Source organism: Glycine max, chromosome 6, assembly GCF_000004515.6.
Source record: "Glycine max cultivar Williams 82 chromosome 6, Glycine_max_v4.0, whole genome shotgun sequence".
Classification (NCBI taxonomy): domain Eukaryota; kingdom Viridiplantae; phylum Streptophyta; class Magnoliopsida; order Fabales; family Fabaceae; genus Glycine; species Glycine max.
The window spans coordinates 5,934,541-5,957,414 of NC_038242.2; the positions used below are offsets into that span (position 1 = coordinate 5,934,541).

General features: G+C 30.7%; 2 protein-coding genes and 1 long non-coding RNA gene across 3 annotated transcripts; 1 reads left to right on the top strand and 2 right to left on the bottom strand.

Annotated features, from left to right (window-relative positions):
- Nucleotides 1-9,921: 9,921 nt before the first annotated feature.
- On the bottom strand, nt 9,922-14,526 carry LOC100802812 (cyclic nucleotide-gated ion channel 18). Its single transcript, XM_003527764.4, has 6 exons — nt 13,798-14,526; nt 13,497-13,709; nt 13,114-13,427; nt 11,349-11,460; nt 11,021-11,257; nt 9,922-10,857 (listed from the first exon to the last, which is right to left on the bottom strand). Exons 1-6 carry the CDS (start codon nt 14,272-14,274, stop codon nt 10,132-10,134), a joined length of 2,079 nt encoding a protein of 692 aa, XP_003527812.1. The 5' UTR covers nt 14,275-14,526; the 3' UTR covers nt 9,922-10,131.
- On the top strand, nt 10,696-11,685 carry LOC113001940 (uncharacterized). The gene is made up of 2 exons (XR_003267350.2): nt 10,696-10,853; nt 10,995-11,685. It is a non-coding gene; the product is annotated as an uncharacterized lncRNA (long non-coding RNA).
- Nucleotides 14,527-18,102: 3,576 nt separating the features above from the next.
- WRKY37 (WRKY transcription factor 37) lies at nt 18,103-19,896 on the bottom strand. Its single transcript, NM_001251732.2, has 3 exons — nt 19,207-19,896; nt 18,630-18,755; nt 18,103-18,552 (listed from the first exon to the last, which is right to left on the bottom strand). Exons 1-3 carry the CDS (start codon nt 19,815-19,817, stop codon nt 18,387-18,389), a joined length of 903 nt encoding a protein of 300 aa, NP_001238661.1. The 5' UTR covers nt 19,818-19,896; the 3' UTR covers nt 18,103-18,386.
- Nucleotides 19,897-22,874: the final 2,978 nt, after the last annotated feature.

The following is a 22,874-nucleotide window of genomic DNA, read 5'->3' on the forward strand; positions in this document are numbered from 1 at the left end:
TTCAATTGAATCATTTTGTTTTCCTTAATTCTCAGGAGGACAAGAATAATAGAATAATTCACCAGGTTTTTTCGTACACTCCTTGTCAATTTTCATTAATTTGTTTTGTTAAAGAAGTACTAGAGTTATCGGTCTTTTTAAAACCAAGATTTTGTTTCCTGAATATGGTTTGCATATATGTCAAAGATCATTTGTTGTTGCTTTTAAATTATAGACGTCTTTCGAAATTTACTTTAATTTTGATGAAATATAAATGAAAATATAGTAAAAATTTAAAAATATTGAATGTTGAAACCTGAAACCGCATTCCTTTTAAATATTTTAACTTCCCATCGTAACCCGTAAAATTCTACTCCTACGTTATTTGTTTTATATTTTCTGTCTTTAGAGAATGAGTTCAATCATTCAATATGGGACCAAGGAGTTGAATTTTTGTTAAGAGAATTGTTCATAATTAGTGTTAGACTGTATCTTCAATAAAAATATTTTTGAAGAAATAGATGCGGGAAAAAATAATTTGATATGGTTTTCTTCCGAACACGTTACATTACTATAAATGCCAATAATCATTATGCAAATTACTATCTTTTCAAACTATTTTGGATAAGATGTTGTACATCTTGGAGCTCTGGGAGGATAGGGATGAAATGAGAATAAAGACTTTGATGTTTAGTTGGTAGGATATTTAATAGAGAGATTGCGACAATAATAATAAAGAACGAACGATATTGTATACTTGTCTGTCATTGATAATTTATAATTATAATTTAAAAAATAATTTATTCATTTAAGTTGTCATTTCATCTGAAGTTGGGTATGCAAACCACTTCGATTCAGTTTGTGGTTTATGCTATTAAAGCAATAAATGAATGTGACATTTTGCATAGGCTCGTGTTACCGCAATCCGTATTTAACAACTTTAGGCAAGTCTACGGTTACAATTTTTCCTTAGAAAAACTTGCTAGACGAGATTCATTTGACTCACCCATGTATTTTTATAAAAAAATTTCCTTAGAAAAACTTTGGACATAAAGATATGATGATATATGATCAAATATGTAATGCTTTTGATTGTTAACTTCTCAGTGATTCTCATACTATGATATTGCATATGTACCAACAAAAAGTTGAATAAAGTATCACCATATGCAATATATGCAATATCATAGTATGAGAATCACTGAGAAGTTAACAATCAAAAGCATTACATATTTGATTATATATCATCATATCTTTATGTCCAAATTTTAGGAAACAAGTTATGATAAAATTATCTATTATGAATTGTTATATAAATAGACCTAACAGATAATGGAGTTATGTGTATTCATGCTCTAGGTAGACAATAACAACCCTAGAAGAAACATGTACTAATACAAAATAATAACAAAATTGAAAACTAAACTTAATTATCCCATTAAATTGTAGCACAACCTCCCATAACTAAAATAAGTTTGTGATTGAGAGAAAAATTGATATCAGAGTAGCCAATTTAAAAAAAAATCATTTCATGCCCATTTAAACATTTGAAGCTTGTGATTTTCTAACAGTTTCTTTCCCAAAGAATATCATCTTCAAATTAATCTCAAAATTTTCAATAATGTTTTTTCCTTTCACCTTCATTCATATCATTTTTTGTATTTTACTATGTAAAAATATATTTGGTTGTCGTATCCAAACGATCTTAAAATAGTTTTTCAACAACTTTACATGAACAAATCATTTGCATTAAAGCCCATAATATGCTAGACATGGTTTGCACTTTTGCATCCAAGCCCAATCCGTGCTTGACCTCTTCATTTGAGCCTAATAGCATCAAAGTCCAAAAGTTATCAGACATCTAAATCATTTATGCATTAAAGCTTAGAATCCATTTAGCTTCTTTTTAATATTTTTATGTCCAAATATTGTAGACATTGATACTTGCCCAACACCTTTTACTTATTGCATCCAAGCTTGGTTCTTACAATAAAGTTCAAAACTCGGATAACACTTGCATCTTTTTTTGAATCAAAGCTCGGTACTTGTCTAACACTCGGATACCCTTTTTTCATTATTTTTAAAATTTATTTTTCTTTTCAAACTGTAGTACATGACAAACCTTTATGTTTATCCAATTTTAAATATTATATAATGTTTATAGAAAAAAAATACTCATTTTGTCTTAAAATAAGTTTAGTTTAAAGTTATTTTACACAAATAAAAAAAGTTAATAAATAGATAAAAAAATAATGATTATTTTACAAAACTAACCTTAGTATTAACATTACATTAAAAAACTAAAGTGTTACTTTTAGTAAAAAAATAATTAATATTACATTTGAAAAGTTAAATGCAACACTTATTTTATTTGAAGACAATTTTTTTCCTTAAATGCGACACTAATTTTAGAAATTTTTGTGTCTCAATTATAGCACATGACTATTTTTATAATTATTAATTGCTTATTTCCTTTTACGTGCTTAATTTATTGTGTATTCTACTAATGAGATATCCACTCATTTACCCTGAAAGCAAATATATTTATTGAGCTATTAACATATATGTCATATTTATTGGTTGAAAAAATTATCCCTTAAACTATTAGTATTATCATTAAATATAATCACTACTTCAATAATTTATTTTTATAATTATTGGAATGAAAAATAAATTTATGATTTTATTAATTATAATCAACTAATTTAACTAAATTTATTGATGTTAATGAATTAGGTATATGTTTCTTATATATAATAAGGCTAGGTATTACATTATATATCATTCTTATTCCCTTTGTCTCTAATTATAAGATTTTTTTAAAAAAAATTATTTGTTCCTTTATATAAGATTTTTTTTAATTTCTATATGTATTAATTATTTTTTACACACCCTTACTTAATTATTCATTCTCCAAACATTAATAAGAAATAAATAAGTGATTAGAGAGAAAATAAAAAAATAATTTTAAAATGATATTATAAATAATTGATAAATTTAATATGATAATTATTTTTCTTAAGGAGTGAATTAGTTAAAATGATTTGATAATTAGGAATGAAAGCAGTATAAAATTTAGTTACTTTCAGTTATTATTATTATATATGATGACTTCATTCTTATTTTGAATTGTGAGATTATTGATGTGAATCTTATTTATTTATTGTCGAGTTTTTGAGACTAGAAAATCGTCCAAAGCATTAAAAATAGTACTAATAGCAATGTTTGAAGTTTTTAGCAATTATGTTTTAGAGATAAATTCTTTCTGTATTAGTGGCATGAGGGAGACAAACAGTCGTAGCTCATCATAATGTTTGATGTATTGTTCTATAGAATTTTATGCATGTTGCACACTTTTCTGATTTCACTTATCATCTTAATGATTTGAATAATAATGAATAAAATTCACAAGTAGATAGAATATTCCTACAAACTACTTAACAATGTAGTATATCTATACAAAATAGTTTATTAAACTATATAACAAAATTTTTAATTATTTTATTTAAAAAAATAATTGATATCTGATATGAATTATAGAATTTTTATTGTTTGAAATATTTTTTGGCAATACAATTTTTTTATCAAATATTTTATTTTTATCTTTGAAATAAAATAAAATTTTATTTTTGTGCATAAAATGGGTAAATATTTTTTGTATAAGTCGTTATTTGTTAAACACGGGATGTTTAAATAGTTATAAAAGAAATAAAAACAATAGCTCCTATCTTTCCCTAAAATAGTCTTTTTGGATCCATACGTTTGCAGAAGCTCTCAAAGAAGCCTCTTTGTCACAGTTTGTTCAAACCAATTACTTAAAAATATAAAAGTTATATTTTATAATTAAAAATAATTTTATTATATGAAAGTTCCGCATCCGCAAAACAGAGATTTTTTTGTCCGAGGAGAATAAAGTGTGATATGGTCCATGTTAGGAAGTTGAAACTTAGTTTCATTTTTCTTTTTTTCCCATTCCCGTCTTCGCATAAAATAAATATCTGAATCTGGGATCTCAGATGACTATACCCACGAAAAAGGTCTTGAAATGTTGGGGAAAATGGGCATCTTAAAAGATGCGATGATGTGTATGTTGGCGATTGCTAGGTTAAAATCATGACGTGTGTATTTTATTATATATTTTTTGTATTTAGCATAAATTTGACTACATATATCACGAATTTATTCTCATATTATTTTAAGTTTACTCGTATTAATTAACTAGTTTTTTTACTTCAACAATAGGAATTCATATTTTAAAATCTCAACCAATATAGCCCTAATTCAATTCATTAAACATGATATATAAATTATTATAAATTTTTTGATATTATTTTTAAATATTACAAATAAAAATATATTTTAAAATGCCAACTTGATCGAGATCATAATTGAAGCATGATGATAAAAAAGCAACAGGCCACAGATAAGGACGTTTTTAATACTAGTAGATCACACCAATAATAATGTACGGAACATGGCTTTAATACGAATTTTGCAGTTGTTAATGTCCCTACTAGTTGGTAAATATCCCATTATTAAATAGATATTCTTTTATGGGAATGAGTGTGGAGACGGATAGACATATTTAGGTGTTTGATTTAATTAAGCAATGAAGACCTAGAAACAGAGTGGTACAAGGCGACATTGAACAACAAAAAGAAAAAATACCAATTAATATCACAGTTTGATTTTGGTGGACTTTGGCTTATTGGCAGACAGATATTCCAAAATAAGGAAATTTCATAATAAAAAAAGTTAGAAATACTGCGATGAGATTAATATGATCGGAGGAAATTGGAAAGTGACTCTTGCAGACCTACCTTATCTCTTTCAATAGACTAATTTAATCAATTATGCACTTGATCCAGTTGGCATCACTTCTTGCTTAAGCAGCCAAGTTTTAAATTCTAATACAGTTTATTAATATATTTCATCACCAAACGAATTTCAGTAAATTTTATAAACAAGATATTGAATTTAAACTAAAATTTTAATTATTATTCGATTCAATATCCTCTGATAATTTTATATACTATCATTTAATTATACATTATTGTTTATAATATAATTTTAAGGTAGTTATTAAAAAATCAATAGATCACTTATAAAATATATATTTAAATTCAAGTTAGAATGAAAGAAATAAAAATTAATAGACGGAGAGAGATAAAAAAAATTAAGTTAACCGTTCATTTCATGTTAAAATTATAAAATGATATATCATGAAATATATTTAATTTTCGAAGATATATAAGTCAAATCAAGTGAGCGTTTGTTGCGATCTGCATATTATAAAAGTTTTAAATTATATTTTAGACTTAAAAAGAGAGAGAATCATAAAGAGAGAGAGATAATGTCTGCAGTCTTTATTATATAAAGCATATTTGGGTCATTATGCACGTCTTATCTGGTTAGGGTTTGCTACGATCTTTATAAAGGATTTTGGATACCACCCCAATAATTAAGGGGGTAAGTGGATACGAGTAACCTTAAATTTAAATTGATTAAAATTAATTTAAATAATTTGAGTTAAAAAAATTTTGTATTTGAATTAAACTCAAATTCAATCAATCAAAATTATTTAATTTCGAGTTGGGTGATGAGTTTTAATATTTGAATCCATTAACTCGTTAATCCGTTAATTTGTATTAAATTATTATTATTAATAATGTATGTAATATATAATATATATTTTTAAGTTTTAAAAATCAAATATTATTGATTACATATACTTATCGTCATGAATTGAGTTAACATTAATGTATCCTTAATCTTCAAGACCAAATAATAGACCTCATAATGTCCCATTAATTTTAGTAGAAAAAAGTGTATGAAATTGATCTTCCCTATGCTAATTAAAATTTCTTGTCTCAAATATAATATGTTTAATTTTTCATCTCCATAAATATATAAATAGATAAGAGTCAATGCAGTGAAATAAAGAGTGACAACATCACAATTTTTTAAAATAAAAAATTCAACAAAAAAAGTTGTGTTTGATTCATTTAATAAAAAATTTAACTTATAAAAAATATTGTATTTTAATAAGGAACAAACAAAATAAAATATTTTTGACTCGTTGATTCAACCCAATCCAAATAGTTTACAAATGAGTTGATTTGAGTTGAGTTATATTTTTCTTCTTAAAAATTGACCTAAATCAAATGGTTTCAAATTTAATTGAGTTGAATTATAAGTTTAACTAAATTCAACCCAAACCAAATTATTTAATATTCTTTTATATATTGTGATAAATCAGTTCACAAGGTTAAAACTAATTTATGTGTTTAATATTCCTTTCCTTGACAGAGGATCTTTATAAAGAATCTTTATGTTTAATTGTATTTACATGTGAACTGATACGTAGTATGTTTTTACTTGCTGACTCTAATACATAGTATGCTAATGCTATCCTGAAATTTTCCAATTGACTATTTTGTTCATCATCGTTATCCGGGTCACTCAACCCAATAAAATTAATAAAATTGAAAAAAATTATTTAATAATAATTATTTCGATACATTTTTTAGATATAATTTTATATTAAAAATAAATTTTATTTTAGAAGCAAACATTATTTTTTCATTGTATAGGTTATTCATATAAATTTTTATATTGAGTATAATACACTATTGAAAGTACTTAAAGAAGTAAAGAAATATATTAAAGAAATGTTTCACGTAACTTATTTCGAAAATTACTTCTTTTTAAAAGGTGAAATAAATTCATATAAAATTTAAAAATATTTATATGAAAACAGCAATTTTTAAAATTTATTACTCTTGTATCTTTTAAAATTTAATTTAAATATACTAACAATATAAATCTTTTTTACACTTTTGTTTGACCATAATTTGTCATATATAATATAATAAGATTGTTAACTTCAATTACAACTACTCTAAAAATTAGATCAATGCTGAATTTTGAAACCCATATCATCCTGCCCATCGCATACCAGAGAAGGGAAAGCCAATATACCAATGTGGAAGCCAACAAATTAAACATCAAGCAAGACAAAAGAAAAACCATAGAAAATGTGTCTTGAATTAATACTAATAATATTACTTAACTATAATTTTTCTTGTCCCAAACACCCTAGTAGGATGACCCTACATACTGATCCAGACATTAAAACTTTTATTGGATATTATTTAGGTCATTGATCAATAGAGCATGGAAATCAAATAAAAGAAAGATATTTTTCTACCATTATCATATGCTACTAGTAACCTTCTAAAAGAATAAAAAACTCTAAATTTTGTTACTCAATGAAAACAAATAAAGTACATAACTTTATCTTATGCACCATGTTTAGAAATCAGCCCAATGATATTTTCTTAACATAATTACAGTAAGCTCTGAGTATGAAGTGTCAAGTGTGTTATTTACCTTGTGTGAATTTCTAGTGTGTAATGAAACTCATCACAAACATGAAAAATAACATCCACTTAAAACATCTGAAGTAACTTCCACTTTTTGGTCTTAATTTGGACGTATGGAGGGAAAGTATGAATCTGCGCGCGTTTCAAACATGGTCCTAAAACACGCACTTCTTATCTTATCTCACATAAAAAAGAGAAAAATGTGAGATGAAGTAATTGATAAAATGCAACAAGACAGAAAAATTAACATTATACAGTATAAAATATTAAAGAAATGTGTTTATTAATAATGTAAAATATAACTTATAAAAGAATTGTTTAACATTAAAACAAAAGACACACCTAAAGCTTCTATAAACAACTTTAACGGTGATATATATACTGTTATTCTGTCATCAATTTTTGCTGCATTGAGAGTCACTTTCTTCATTGTGTGACTAATATTTCTTTGAAAACCTAGATATGAAACCCAATAACTATACTCCGTTAAAGATGCTTTAAGAAAAGTATTTTAAATGCCTCTTGGTAAACCCATTATAGGCAACCATTGATTGATTGTGCCCCGATGAGTTATAGTAAAGACTAAAGAGTAAAAGTGAACTTATATGCTATGGGAAATAGTATTGTTTTTAGATGATTTATTTGAAGATAAATATGACGTGCAGTGATTTATAATTTGTTTTGTTTTGTTTTTTTATAAAAAAATGGAATTTTAAATTTGTTCATTTAAAATTAACACTAAAGTTAGCATTGATTATTGAGGTGAATAACATTAAAAATACTTAATTACTGTTACCCAAATTTTGTACTTTCTCCTAACCGTAACTTGCGCGAAAGTTAGATTTCATGCCTAACTTTTTTTTTTTTGTATAAACGGAATTGCACAATTATAAATATAAAACTGTGACTTCAATTATCATTTAATTAAGGGAAATTATTTTTTTATAAAATCTTTTATTACAAATTTAAAAATATAAGAGAAAAGAGAAAAAATGTGAAATAGAATAAATGATATAACACACAAAAATGCAATGAAACTTATAAGTAGTAATATTACAATAATTTATTACCACTCCATCAATAAAAGAAGACAATGATAAACCGCAGTACTTTGCTTTTGTCTCTTTCTACTTTCGAAAGTGAGCGTCAATGTCGAGAAGCAACATTGTAGCGTCCCAAATGAATGATGGAAGTGTTATACAAGAAAGTTTGGTTTGGCTACGAAAAGCAATCATTCGAATGGAGGCTGGTGCCTAACTTCGACACCAACATATATGAACAATAGGTTATCGGGCTTTTAGGAAAACTTGATCCATCAAGCATTATGAAGTTTCAATGTCCACTTAGTCACTTAGATCAGTTAGATGCATTAAGGCCATGGAAAAAAGGTGAATGAAACAATAGAAAATGGCGAAAATAGTTGATAAGATAAAGTGCAATCCAAAAATGAATTGTCAATGCTATCCTGGAACTCCATCTTAGTGTCAATAATGCAGCATATGTTTAAGTAGCCCAAACATGAAGTAGGGTCTAGGGGTACTGTTAAGTATTTTCATTACATTATGAGGAAGTGCTTTTAATCCTTTGATACGTCATAGCATGAAAAAAAACCATTAGTTGGGATGTGAGTTATATTAGAAATGCGCCTATCTTTAGAAAATGTCTTTATTAATTGAAGTTCAAATGATAAAAACTCTATCTACCTACCAAAAATTTTCTCAAAGAGTTAGCATCGGATCACAATGAACTTCCTAATGAGACCCCGTGACCCTTTAGCTATAGGGACAATGATAGGACCTCCACTAACCAAAAGGAAAAAAGAAGTAGTGACTTGAAGTAGCACAAAGTCACAAACATGATGGGAAAATTGACCAATAAGGATGATTTTGGAAAATTAAACATCAATGTAGGTTGGTCCACAAAATATGTACCAATGTGGGCATTGAATTTAAGTGAGTTAATCAGCAACTTATCAGCTGAGTAATACCACATTGAGTGACACCACCCACTCAGATATTTTTACTAAGTTGGTGGTCCCACCCTAGGTAACTTCACGCAATTGGTGTTGCTGTCTACCTCTTCGACCCATTTTTGAAAGCTTAGAATTTCGCGCAAAGCTGAAGGGAGTGCGTAAACGTAGGGAAGGGCGGGGAAGAGCCTACGCACATCACAACAAAACTCCACCAGCAAAATTATTTATTCATTGGAATGAGCTTGTTTTACTGTAGCATTGAGCTTTCTTAAAACATTTTGGGTCCTATGTAACATTTATTATAATATGGCTCAAAAGTCGGTTCTTAAGAAGTCAAAATTTAATTTTACATAATTTAATGTTCTCTTAAAAAAATATAATTATTTATTTCATTCATTTTAATTTTGGGATTAAAACAATTTTTTGTATTTATTTTATTCACACAGTTAACTTTGGTTTATTTTTTTTCAATATAAACGTATTGGTTATATGGCGAAATCAAGTTTACAAATGCAATTTAAAGTTGATTTCAATTTTTACAAACCAATTTTCAAAGAAAAAAAATAATTATTCTTGTAAAATAAATACTGATCGGGATTCTATCTACTTTGTTTCTAAATATCTGTCTCGGGGATACAGTACATGCAAATGAATGCAATCAAGACAGATTTTTTTTATAAAAAAAATGTGATCACCATTACTAATCTATCAGTACCATTTACATCCAAGTCATAAAACTTGGTATTGAACCGGTGTTAAGCACATTTTTGAGCTGGTGATTGGTTCTTGTGCTCACTAAACTTGTTCGTGGTCTAGAGAAAAATCAGGTTCATCTGGCTTGAACAATTGGGGCACAGGATCTTGTAGCTTATGGTTTCCTTTCTTTGTATTGGCAGCAAACTTTGAGGCAAAAACAGTTGGACCTAGATTCTGAACCTTTTTCACACTCCCTGAGGATTCCTCGATCTCATAATTTCCACTTCCATCCCTCTCAGCCTCAGACAATGCCAGGTAGTAGAGACCCTCTTTGAGGGATAACTCCCTTGTTGCTTTTCTCTTCTGATGCCGTCTCCAAGCAGCTTGTATGAAGCAAGAAGCCCATGTCCTCCATTGATGGGAATAGTACCTAAATGCATGCTGAAGTTTCTTGCTGTGAAGACGCTTGAACTGACTTGCCACAGATTTCAGATCCTCTGCCTGTAGTGCAAAAGCTTCAACTTCAGTAAGTGCTTTGACTGTGCGTGTAGAAGAAGGTAGGTTGAGGTTTGAGTTTGGCATTAAGGCCCATGTCAACAATTCCTCCCCACAAAAGTCACCAGGCCGGAGTGAGATGGAATTGAAGAATCCAGACCTTCCTCCGTTGGTTGTGGAGCTCTCCAATTGACCTCTAATGATAAACAACATTTCATCCACTGGATCACCCTCTCGAAATAGGTAGGTTCCTTCGGTGCTCAGTGATGACGCAAGCCGTTCACATATAGCATCAAGAAGTTGATCATCCATTTGTGAGAAGAAGGGTACCTATACAAATTAATAGAGCAAGTTTTGTATTATATATTAATCTCTAGGGAAGTGAAATTAGGTTTAGTTTCTCAAATAATTTGCTTTCTCAACTGCTTAATGCTTATTAACTTAGTTTTGCATTGGTACATATGCAGCATCAAGCCAAGGGAGAGAGACATACACGGCGCACAAGAGAAAGACACAAGTGATGTTGAATTTCTCGACGAAGATCCAAAGGTAGTGAAAGAAGTATGGCTTCTTCATTGACTCCTCTTGTTGCAAGCCATTTGTATTGAGCAAAACGACGGACACGTTCCTGCAAATCCTGTGGTAACTGGCGATGCCTCATCCACTCTTCAGTATCTCTTTTCCGAATCCTCCATTCTTCAAGTCTAACTGACATTGATGACAAGTACGTCTTTGACAAGGGGGAAAAACATATTCATTAACCAAAATTAATGCTACAAATCACTCAATGACAAGTCAATATGGTTTTCTCGCATTCTTACCTGCATGTTTCCAATCAAAAGTGAAAAGAGAACCAATCCAGCAATGCATAAGACGATGCAGAAGAGTGTCTCTGGAAGATATGTGGTGGTGTCCAAATTCTGTCCATATGAGCTGCGAAGGGGAATTACCGTGTGATCTCAATGAGCATGTAGTATGTAGTAATAATGTGTAAAAGATAATATAGGATGAAAATGTTACGGTGATTTTTGCTATTCCAAAAGTTAGTTTGTAATTTATTTGAAGTTCATCTAAGTTGTAAAACATTCTTGGAAAATTCACCAATAAGGGTGATTTAAGAAACTAAATACTAATATGGGTTAGTCGACAAAGTATTTATTATTGTGGGTGATTCAAACTACTTTGAATTTGAGTGGATCAGTCATATCACCCTAATAGCTTCATCCAATCATTTTTAGAAATAATTAAATAATTTTAATAATTAATTTAAGTAATTCTAATAATTAAATATTTTAACTGATTTTATATTTTAATAATTTTAATTTAAGTAACTTTAATTAATTTTGAATGTTGTTTTTTCTTTTTAAACACGCCATTCATTTCTCTCTTTTTTTTCAAAAACATTCTTTTTTTACTGCTTCAAAAATATTATTAATGAGTGGTTATTCTTAGAATTTAATAGATTTTATATTTCAAAGTTAAACTTTTAAAAATATTAAAACAACATTCAAAATTAATGAAAGTAACTATTAAAATCAACAATTTATAAAAATAAAAACAACATCAAAATTAATTAAAGTCACTTAAATTAAAATTATTAAAATATAAAATCACTTATATTATTCAATTATTAAAATTATTTAATTATTATTAAGAATGACTGGATGAAGCAACCTAGGGTTATACCACCCAGCTAGTAAAAATACCTGAACTTGTGACGCGACTCTGTGAAGTGCCACCCAAATGACAAATTATTGATTAACGTTGCTCAAATCCAACGTAGCTTGAATCATCCACATTAGTAAATACTTTATAGATCAACTCACATTGATATTTAGTTATCCAAAATCACCATTATTGGTCATTTTACCAACATTCTTCATCATGCAGGTGATAGTTACTTATAAATGAATCTAATGTTCCTTTCCATATCTTAAATTTTGAAAGAAGCAACTCTGTTGTGGGGCCATTAAAATTAAACTAAATATCTAGTTTCTGTCATTTGGAACAGGAAAGGTAAGAAAGCAACAGCACAAGATGTCACTTCCAAAGCAGACAATAAGTACTGTAGGAAATATCAGCATGAGGATTAGACTAGGATGGATGCCGTTCTAATAACTAGTAACTTCCACTTATATACAAAATTGAACAAAAGCCGAAATCTGGTGGAAGGGTGCATAACTTCCTCTATTCAAAATAACCTAAGTGAGGATTTAATATGGAATAGTGCACTTCTTCTTCTTATTTAAATGTATTTAGAAGTCTAAATAGAATAATACAAGAAAGGAGAGAAAGACGTGAAACACCATAATTTGCATTGCAAGTTTCTGAAGTTGGTCCCCAAAAAAATCAAACTAAAACCATCCACATAATTTACTTTTAAGGGTCCTTGGCAGTGGAGGTGGGAGACTTTAAATGATTACAGTATCTCGTAGTGTTTTACATATGAACATGCATTTGTGATAGAGATTGCAAATGTTAACTTGCTCAGAAAACTCTATTATTGTATGATCCAAGACATGAAATTCAACATTTGTCACAAAATAGTAGCAGAGGCAGAAAGGTAGGCAGATGAGGATGGCCTACCTTAAATTTCTCAAACCCCACCAAAGACAATAGAAGTATCTTTCCTTGAAACTGGAAGTGACAACATCATTGAGGAAAGCATCTGCGAACATACCAAACTTATATTTGATGTTGATCTTGCTCTTTGCGTCACATCTGCTGATTACATGGGTGATGTTTAGCCAGTATTGTCTATCAGGGAGGTTCAAACTATTGCAATCAAGATAACTAGAAAAGCAAGAGAGGGTATGGGATTTGTTCTCCAGTTGGCACTGCGTTTTCCAGCAGCTAAATTGCCTCCCTATTGATGATAGATACCAAGTCGCTCCTGTAACCTGTAGCCACGATAATTAAAATTCCATTGAGCTGAAGGAACAACAAAGTGAAGGTGCTAATTTACTTACATGACTAGCTAGCATGTAGAGAACAAGATTGTATGCGGCTCCAATCCAGGGAGTCTTGGCGATAACTCCAGTGGTTTTCTGAATACGCTGGTTCAAAGGAAAGATAAGAAACAACCTAGGAACATACTGAATAAGAACAAAAAGTGCAAGAGTGTTGTTGGCATGGTCAGTTCTTGCGTTTCTACTGGCAGGAATCACCAACCAAATAACAATCTGCAAAAGGAAAACAGAATGGAAATAATCAATATTGTCTAATTAAAAGAAGAAGAAAGTATTAATAAATAAATTTATGGTGTTGTGCCTGGGGGAGAGGGATGGTGGCAGCAAGGTCAATGACGAAATCAGACTTCAAGTAGCGCATGGCGATTTCGCGGGCGTCCATGACGAGCTCGCCGCGGCCGAAGATTCGAGAGTTGGGGGCGACGAAGGCGGTGCGAAACTTCATGATCATGTGGAGGACGTAGAAGAGGTCGGCGAAGGAGCGGAGGATGGTAACGAGGATGCTGAGTTTGGGATCAGCCTGGAGGCAGGCGGGGCCGCCAACGGTGGGGAGGAAGAAGTAGAGAGGGTCGATGAAGAGGGCGAGGAGGCTCGTAACAAGGAACACCCGGTTCCAATAGGCCACGATGTCGCTGTCGGGGTCCAGGATCTGGTAACGCCATAGGATCTGGAACGCGTGCTCCTCCTCTGTCGCTGTCGCTGTCGCTGCCTTCGGTCGAGACCGGAGTCGCCGGAACTGGCGGAACTTCGACGCCGGCGTCGATAATATTCTATACATCTTCCATGGCAGATTCCGGGGGGACGGATTCCGCGGCTGAGAGAGGACGAGAACGAGAACGAGGACAATCGCAGCGGGGTTTGGATGGCTGGCTTCAGGGCACAGACAAGACAAAGTGCTATTGCTGATCTTCTCTACCTCTTCAACCCACCATTTTTCAAAGCTCAGAATTTCCCGCAAAACTAAAGGGATTGCGTAAACGTAGGGAAGGCCATTGGGCTTTCTTAAAACATTTTCCCTCCTATCTTAATATGCCTCAAAACTCGCTTCTTATTTTACATTCTCTTCAAAAATATTATTATTTTTTTCATTCACTTTAAAACAATTTTCACATGACATATAATTCAGTTTGAGAGTTGTTAATTTTTTTTTTGTAAATTGAAAATTTAAATTATATGTTACATGAAAATTGATTTTTTTATTCATAAAAAAAGTATCATAATAATTCACACATTTTATTCAAACTGAATTAGATTTTCGTAGAAATTAATTAGAACTATAAACATGTGATAATTTTGTACTATGTAATAATTTTTCATTATATATTAGTGTCACCTTTCAGATGTGGTTGATCATAACTAGTTAACTATGACACCTTCAGATGTGATTACTTCTCAGCAGTAACTACGGATGGTCTAGTTGCTTTCAAAACTAAAAAAATTCCACAAGAAACTGAACACATAATTGTACCCGATGATTTTTTATAGCAAAAAGTAGAAAATAGAATTGCCACCACACGGCACAATAGGTGAAACTAATGTGTTGATTTAAAACGAGCAACAGAAGAACATGAGGACTAATTTACCACTTTTCGTCCCACGATTCTGAGGACTAATATTTTGTTAATCTAAGCCTTTTCACTCCGAGTATACAAAATTGTACATAAAATCTATCATAATACAACAATCCTACTGCTACAAAGCAATTGAATCGGCGAATATGAGGATTTTAAAAAATCACTTTAGCCAAGAGTGTGACAAATGAACCTTGTCGGAATGGTCCGAACTTATTTGTTTTAGCAAAAGAAAGGATGCAAATGAATCACTAGAGAAAAAGGCATCCCAACAAGAACGGTCCAAATTTAATAACCATAATATTGACGCTCTTGGAAATCTCATAACAAGTTTGAGGGTTTCTTTCACTTAAGATTATATCAAAAAGAAGCTTTTGTTTCAATTAAGAAAATATAGTTAAACGTGATTTTAACAAAAACATATTTTTTACAGTTTTTGTGTAAGTTTTACTTCAAACTTAATTTTGAGAAATGTTTTTAAACATTAATCATTTGACTTTAAACTTAATTTTAATAAAATTATCTAAAATCAAATTTTGAACTCATTTTTTTTGAATAAAAAAGGCCAAATATTGAACTCTATGATAGACCCGAGACTATCATTAAATAAGTATATTATATTAAAATCATCTAAAATCAAATTTTCGAACTCATTTTTTTTGAATAAAAAAGGCCCAATATTGAACTCTATGATAGACCCGAGACAATCATTAAATAAGTATATTATATTAAAATCATCTAAAATCAAATTTTCGAACTCATTTAAATACATGCGTAGTAGGTCTAAAAAAAAGTTAGGTGATTAATCAGTTGCGGAAAACAAAAATCAGGACACATTCTTGAATTTCTTATTCTAAATAGGCCCATTATTGAACTCTATGACAGGCCCGAGACAACCATAAGGAGTCCACATCACAGGTCAGAAGTTTCTTGACCCAAAAAACAGGTAGAGGTGGGTAGAGAGAACCCATCATAGAACCAGAACCTTTGTATGGGTTTTGTTTTACACAGTACACTTAGGAAATGGCTTAGAGTTTAGATCTCTGATTTAGGCTAAAAAAAATAATTTTTTATGGCTTGAATGAGAATATTTTTATATGTTAAACACTTTATTGATGTTTATTATTATTTTTTTATTATATAATATCACCTATTATACATACACTTCCTCTTTCTAAGTTTTAAGTAGCATTTGGTGTACATAAATTATTTTCCCAATTGGTGACAAGAAAATTAATTTTTTAATAACAGTTATTTTATAAATATGAGGAAATCAGCCTATAACGAAATTATCAAGTTAACTGATTTCATGTTTATATCAAAATGACACACTTCAATCCTCAATTTCAGGCACATATATCATGTGTGAATTTTTAATACTACGGTTATAGGTCTAAAATGAATGAAAATGAAAAAAATAAAAGTTAATATTTTTATTGTGTCTAACTATATAAATTTAAAGTGCTAAAAATGATCTCTCTCTAATTATCCAGCGTAACATGGTTTACTTGGGAGTATAATTAACCATGGACTAAGCAAGTCTTCCAAGTCCTGGATAAATAAATTAAATATGTTTCAGAATATGGTGCGTGGACAATAATTGAATAAATAGTCAAGATATCACAAATCTACGGAAAGAATAAGTGGGTTTCAATTCAATAACCTGGTATTGGGGAACTAGCTGATCTGATATGGTTGGTTCGTGAATTAGTATGACTAAACTCCATTTGGTCAAGAATATCTGGTGGAATTTTATAAAACGTTGATCGCACGTTTAAGTCATCTTTATTTAGTAGCTAGTGCTCGTGGAGGAAGCTTTGTCAACCATTTTGACAAATGGAGTAATAGCTGGCTTTTCTTGTTTAACCTATTTATTCAGTGCTTGAGGGTGGAAAGTGTCGCAAAAGATAATTTTTCACACTTACACGGTATTATGATCTTAGATATAATTCATGCATCTCGTAGGAAAAATATAGATAAATTTTCACACTCCATTTCAGTTTACGTAAATTCAATTGCGTGAAACAAAAACGTATTCCATTTGTATGTAAGTATTTTAATTTAACTACTTTTCTGAGTATTTTATTTAAAGTAAAAGGTGGATAAAGACTTAACAGTCTTTGAAAAAAATCAGAGAAACATTGAGGCTAAAGGAAAACTCCACGATTCATTTTTTACAACTTTTGAGAAAGGGAATAATTTCAGCGAATAAAAACAATCGTAAATTAACGAGGGTTTACGGACTAAAATATGTTCAAGTCAATGGACTCAATGCATTCAAACTCCATATGCTCTCGGTAAAAAAATAAAATCCATATATTCTATCTCAAAGTGAAAACTTGGATATTTCAGTGATCCATAAGAAGGGTAAAGGCACAAATGCTCTAATTTGCTCTCATAAACCCGTTTCAAATTCTTTAAAAAACCTTCCTGACAATATATATATATATAGAGAGAGAGAGAGAGAGAGAGGGAGAGAGGGAGAAAGTCACCCGAAAGGAATATAAAGCAAAAACGTAAACTAAAGACAATTACACTAGAGTAACAATTAAGAAAGGAATATCAAACTAAGGCGTTTATAATAATTTATTTAAAATTATTTTATAACATTAATATTTGTGTAAGTATTTGAAAAAAGTTAATAAAAAAAATTTATTATATTTATAAGTTTTTTTAATTTATTTTAATAATCTCTCTAAGATAACTAATTAATATAGTTTAATTAGATCATTTCGATTATAGAATAAATTTGAAGATAAGTGTTTATATGATAAACTTTTATTCAATGAATGTTAATTAAGATGTTTTCTCAAAAGGTACCATAAAATACCATGTAATAATTTTTTCTGTAAGAAGACTGAAGTTTGTTTTTTGTTTGAAAATATTGAAGTTATTGGAAATTAAGAATACATTAGAAATCAAACATAGTGTAATATAATGGATAAAAAACCATGTCCCTTAGACATTTTTAATTAGACTTACTACTCGGGTTTACCAAAAAAGAACTGAAACTAGTTTTAAAATTTGATTTGCAAGATATTAACTTGACGAAATGAAACGCTTGTGTGCGCAATTAAGTGGATCGCAAAGAAGGGAAGAGAATGGAGTTTAAACGTCATTCCATTTTTCCCATTCCGAGGCATCAACTTGGATTGGGACCTTTTACCATTCCCACTAAACAAACTACCCTTCTAATTCACACTTGGCTCCAAACTACTTTCAAAAAGTTGAATAAGAAGACTTTGGTGGGAGAAGATTAAGATTCCCCTGTAATATAATCTTTTCTTTTAATAATGTCAGATTTACATTGCAACCACCCTCACGTTGACTCGAATCCCAAACCCACTCCCCCGGAAATGTTCTCCTGCATCGAGTGCCGGTGCTCCCCTTCATATGTCACAATCAACATCGTCGGATCGTCCGGAGCACGCTCCACGTGTTTCCTCGCCGGACACCCTCTAACGCTACTGCACTTGTAATACCCCCTGAGGAAACAAATCAACGTCAGTTAACACATCTTTGAGCAAAGTCAACACCAAATCAACGTCCACTAATCACTCACCTCGGGTACGGCGATCCCTTGATCGGCTTCTGCCCGTACTTCCTCCACGAGTACTCGTCCGGCGGAATATCGGCGATCTTCGAACTGATCACCGGAACTCTTACCGTTTTCTTCACTCGATTCTTCCTGAAAAGCAAAATAAAAATATTTAATTTAATTAAAAATAAAACAACTACGATGCGCCGTTGTTGATAACATGCGCGGCGCGCAACAGTCAAATGGTAACAATAAAGGTGGTTCGTAACAGCGAAAATGGATAACAACATTATTAAGTGGGGGAAGTTCCATTTTGTTGTCTTTATTGTGAGACATGGTTTCTAAAAAATCGTGGATTGACAAACGCGGCACAGGACAAAAAGGTCAGAAAGATAAAAAAAAAGAAAAACAAGTTGCTGTCACCATCACGCGTGCTTTGTGACTATCCATTGAATGCCCTTAACAAGTAACAACTGCACCACTACCGAAATCGTTGACTCTCGATCGTACACTCGGACCGAGTCAAATTGTTTCTAGGGTTTCGATTAGGGGAAATTATTATTCTTATTATTATAGGGTGAGACGCGGGTGTACGGTGTACCTTCTCTTAGTGCAGTGGCACTTGCTGGAGCCGGAGAGTTTCCCGGAGATCTCGTCGGAGTGTTCGCGGTGGTCGTGACACCTCTTCTTGATCGGAGCGGAGGAGAGAGGAGGTTTTCCGGCTGAGACTGGCGGAGGAGTGAGGAAGAGGGAGGATCCTAGTTTGCCGTAAGAGACACTGGCGTCGCCGGTGATGGCGGAGGACATGAAGGAGGAGTTGGAGGAGACGCTGAAGGTTTCTTTAGAGAATTGGAGGTCCATGGATTTGGCGTTGGAGGCGAAAATGCTAGGTTTTGTGAAATCGAGGGTTAGAGACTGGGAGTGCGAAGGGACGAAGGTGGAGGGAGGTTGGTGGAGGGTGACCGGGTTAGCCGGTGGCGGGGAAGGGAGAGGTGCGCGACGGAAACGGGCGTGGCCGGTGCGGCGGCTGAGTAAGGAGATGAGTTTTTTGAAGTTGGAAACGGTGGCGTCGGTGTGGTGAGCGTGGAGGTGAGAGGGTTGATAGGATAGGAGACGGAGGAGGTGTTCCATGGCCTTGAGGCCTTCGGAGGCAGCTTCTTGAATTGCCTTCTGTTCCTCCATTTTGGGGAACCCCATAAGCTCCACTGTCATTTTTTTTCACTGCTTTCGTAGACAAACAATAAATAATTTGGGTATGAGTCAGAATGCTATGGGAAGAAAAAGAGAAAAAAGATGTTACGAAGGAAAAAAGACTTGGGGAGATGGAGGGGAAGAGGAATATATATTGGGGAGAAAGGTCACTGGATGACCGGGTAAGAGAGAGAATATGGGTGTGTTGCATACTTGCATTTCAGCCAAATTGCCTTTTTACTTTTTAAGTACAACTGTAGGAGTTTCTTTTTATCTTGAGTTTTTATTAGAAAATTCTACAAATTTTAATAAGTTTTACTTTTTATTTAATTTAAAAGTAAGACTAATTAAATTTTATATTTTTAATAATTTTAGTCAATAATAAAAAGAATTAGTTTTAAAGAGAATCTTATTGGTATTCCTCATCATTTATTTTATACAAAATATTTCTCGTTGCTTTAGCTTAAAATCAAACATTCAAATATATTAACAAAGATGTTATTATCAAGATCACTAGTCGAGTAATTCAATTTTCTCTTTTGTTTAACGTTGGAATGATCTCTAATTTTCTTTTTTAAAGTAAAAGGACATGTAAAAATAATTTCAACCATTAAGTGAATTAAGTACAATATGTTTATATGTATATCGAGATGAGTAAAAATCTACTTCTCTCCTTTATCTTATTGAATATATAATAGGTAAAATTATATTTTTGATCTTCTATTTTGTATTTAATTTTAGATTTTATTCTTCGATAAAATTATTTATAAATTTTATCCTCATATTTAATTAAATCACACAATATTAATTCCTTAACTCACAATTAGAATTAGAAGACAATGTCATAACTTGATAATTGCTCCTTATCGATTTCTCCACTATCCCTTAATGAGAATTGTATTATGTTATGTCTGAGTATAAGACATATACACCAAGCATATGACCTGTATGTATAGAAGATAAAATTGAAAAAGAAAATAATAATTTATATGTTAGTTTATTTTTGTATGATACATAAAAATAGTCTATGAAAATCAACTTATCGTCAAACTAAATTATGAGTTATAAGCAAATTAAAGTAGCTTATAATCGACTACTGAAGTATCTCACAAACAAGACTGGATCTAAATTTTTAACCTACTTAAAATTCGTCCTTTTGCTATTTTTTTATCAGTAAAGAGAAACTTATATATTGGTGTAGGAATCTAATAAATTGTAAACATAATTGATTTATAATTTAAAATAAATTTTTAAAAATAGATATTTTTATTATTAATAATAAATATTTTTATTATATTAAATAAGAATAAATTACAGATATAATACTCTTAAAATTGAGAAAAATCATGAAAATAAGTATATTAGAGAGAGAGAACATCTTAATGAATTTGGGGATTTGTAATCGGTAACTAACGGGCGGAATTTGTTGTGTGTGGTCAACGTTGAAGTGGGTCATCGATCCTAAATCATAAATTATAAGAGTGGAATACAAATTTTAAAGGACCAAAATCTAGAAAAGTCATTTAAAAAAAATCTACAAAAGCAATTACCATACTTCAAATGGACTATGGACCCGTTCTTCCCTTCCAATGCAAGAGTTACCACTTAGCAAGGTTGACAAGTCTTGCAGAAGAATAGACTCGTGGAGGTGGAAAATTGAGAGGCATCTCAAATTTCATTTTCCCATTTCTTTATTTAAATAGTAGTTTCTGTTCTAATTGGGATCGAGGTTATTTTTTAAATATATTTTTGGTAAAATTTTATAAAATTCATTTGATAATTACATTGTTTAGTTAGCAAAAACATTATAGCATATTCAATTTATTTATTTCAATTTTCTAAAAGAACATTTGCTATTCAGGTTAAATAGTTAATGCACAACCTAATTCGAAAACACTTAGAAGGTGATCGTTAGTTTTATATATATATAAAGAAATAATCTTTAAGTCACAATTCAGTAGACAATTTTTTTTAGTAAGTCCCTTTTTACTAATTATCATTTTCTTTTCTAAAAAAATTCTTAAAAGTGCGTTTGGATAGAGAATTCTAACTGATTAAAATAATTTATCTTGAAAATTTGAATTTCTATCGTCTAGAATTCATTATTTAGATATTTTTTTTTTGAAGAATTTAAAATTTTAGAATTTTAAAACAGAATTTTAAATAACTAAAAATCTAAAATTTTAATTTATTTTTAAAAGATGAGAAATTGAAAGTCTTTTTCTATAGTCTTCTTTTTCAAGAAACAAGTCTAAACTCGTGAAACATCAATCGGATATAAATGTAGACGAACACGTATAACTAGCATACCAATCATATCTTTTCTTTTTTTTTTTATTGATTTTTTTTTCACCCTCTTAATTTTAATAAATTCTCCCATCCAACCACTAAGTGAAATAAGATAAAATGTCAAATTTAATAAATTTTAAGTTCAAACTTTGACTTGTCTTTTCTGAGGTGAAATGCATATGGTTCTGGAACGGGTTGATCTTCTCATACTGAAATTGAAGATTGAATGCGGTACCAGGGTTGTCATTTCATGCATTAAGGGGATTGAATATTTGAATGTGTTTTCCACGGGATTGAAAAGGATCGATGTAGGAAATTTGGACTTGGTAAATGAATATTAAATTACAACACGTCGACCATATTGAATTAAGTTATTAGCAGTTTAACAGCGCGCAATTTGAATGCCAAACTTACATTTTCCGTTTCTCTAATTTGTTTCTACTTGTTTAGTTATTGTTGTTCAAAATTTTTTAAAAATTAGTTTCACAAAAATATCCATATATATGTAAACCTTTGAAATTCCCTTTCTTTTTTAAGTGGAATAAAAAATCTGATCTGCCAATCGGATGAATAAGGATAAGGGGGAGGATGAATTATGAATAGGGATCCCTTCTTATATTTGTTGTTGAAAAAAAAACACTCATCTGTCTCTTATATCCTCAAGGACTACGCTTTTAAGTTGGATCCGGTTGTTGGAACATCCAATCCCCAAAAAAAATATTTTTTTCTTTTTTTTTTTGGGGAAACTTTAATCTTATATTTTATTGTCCACTGTTATTTTCGTCCTGT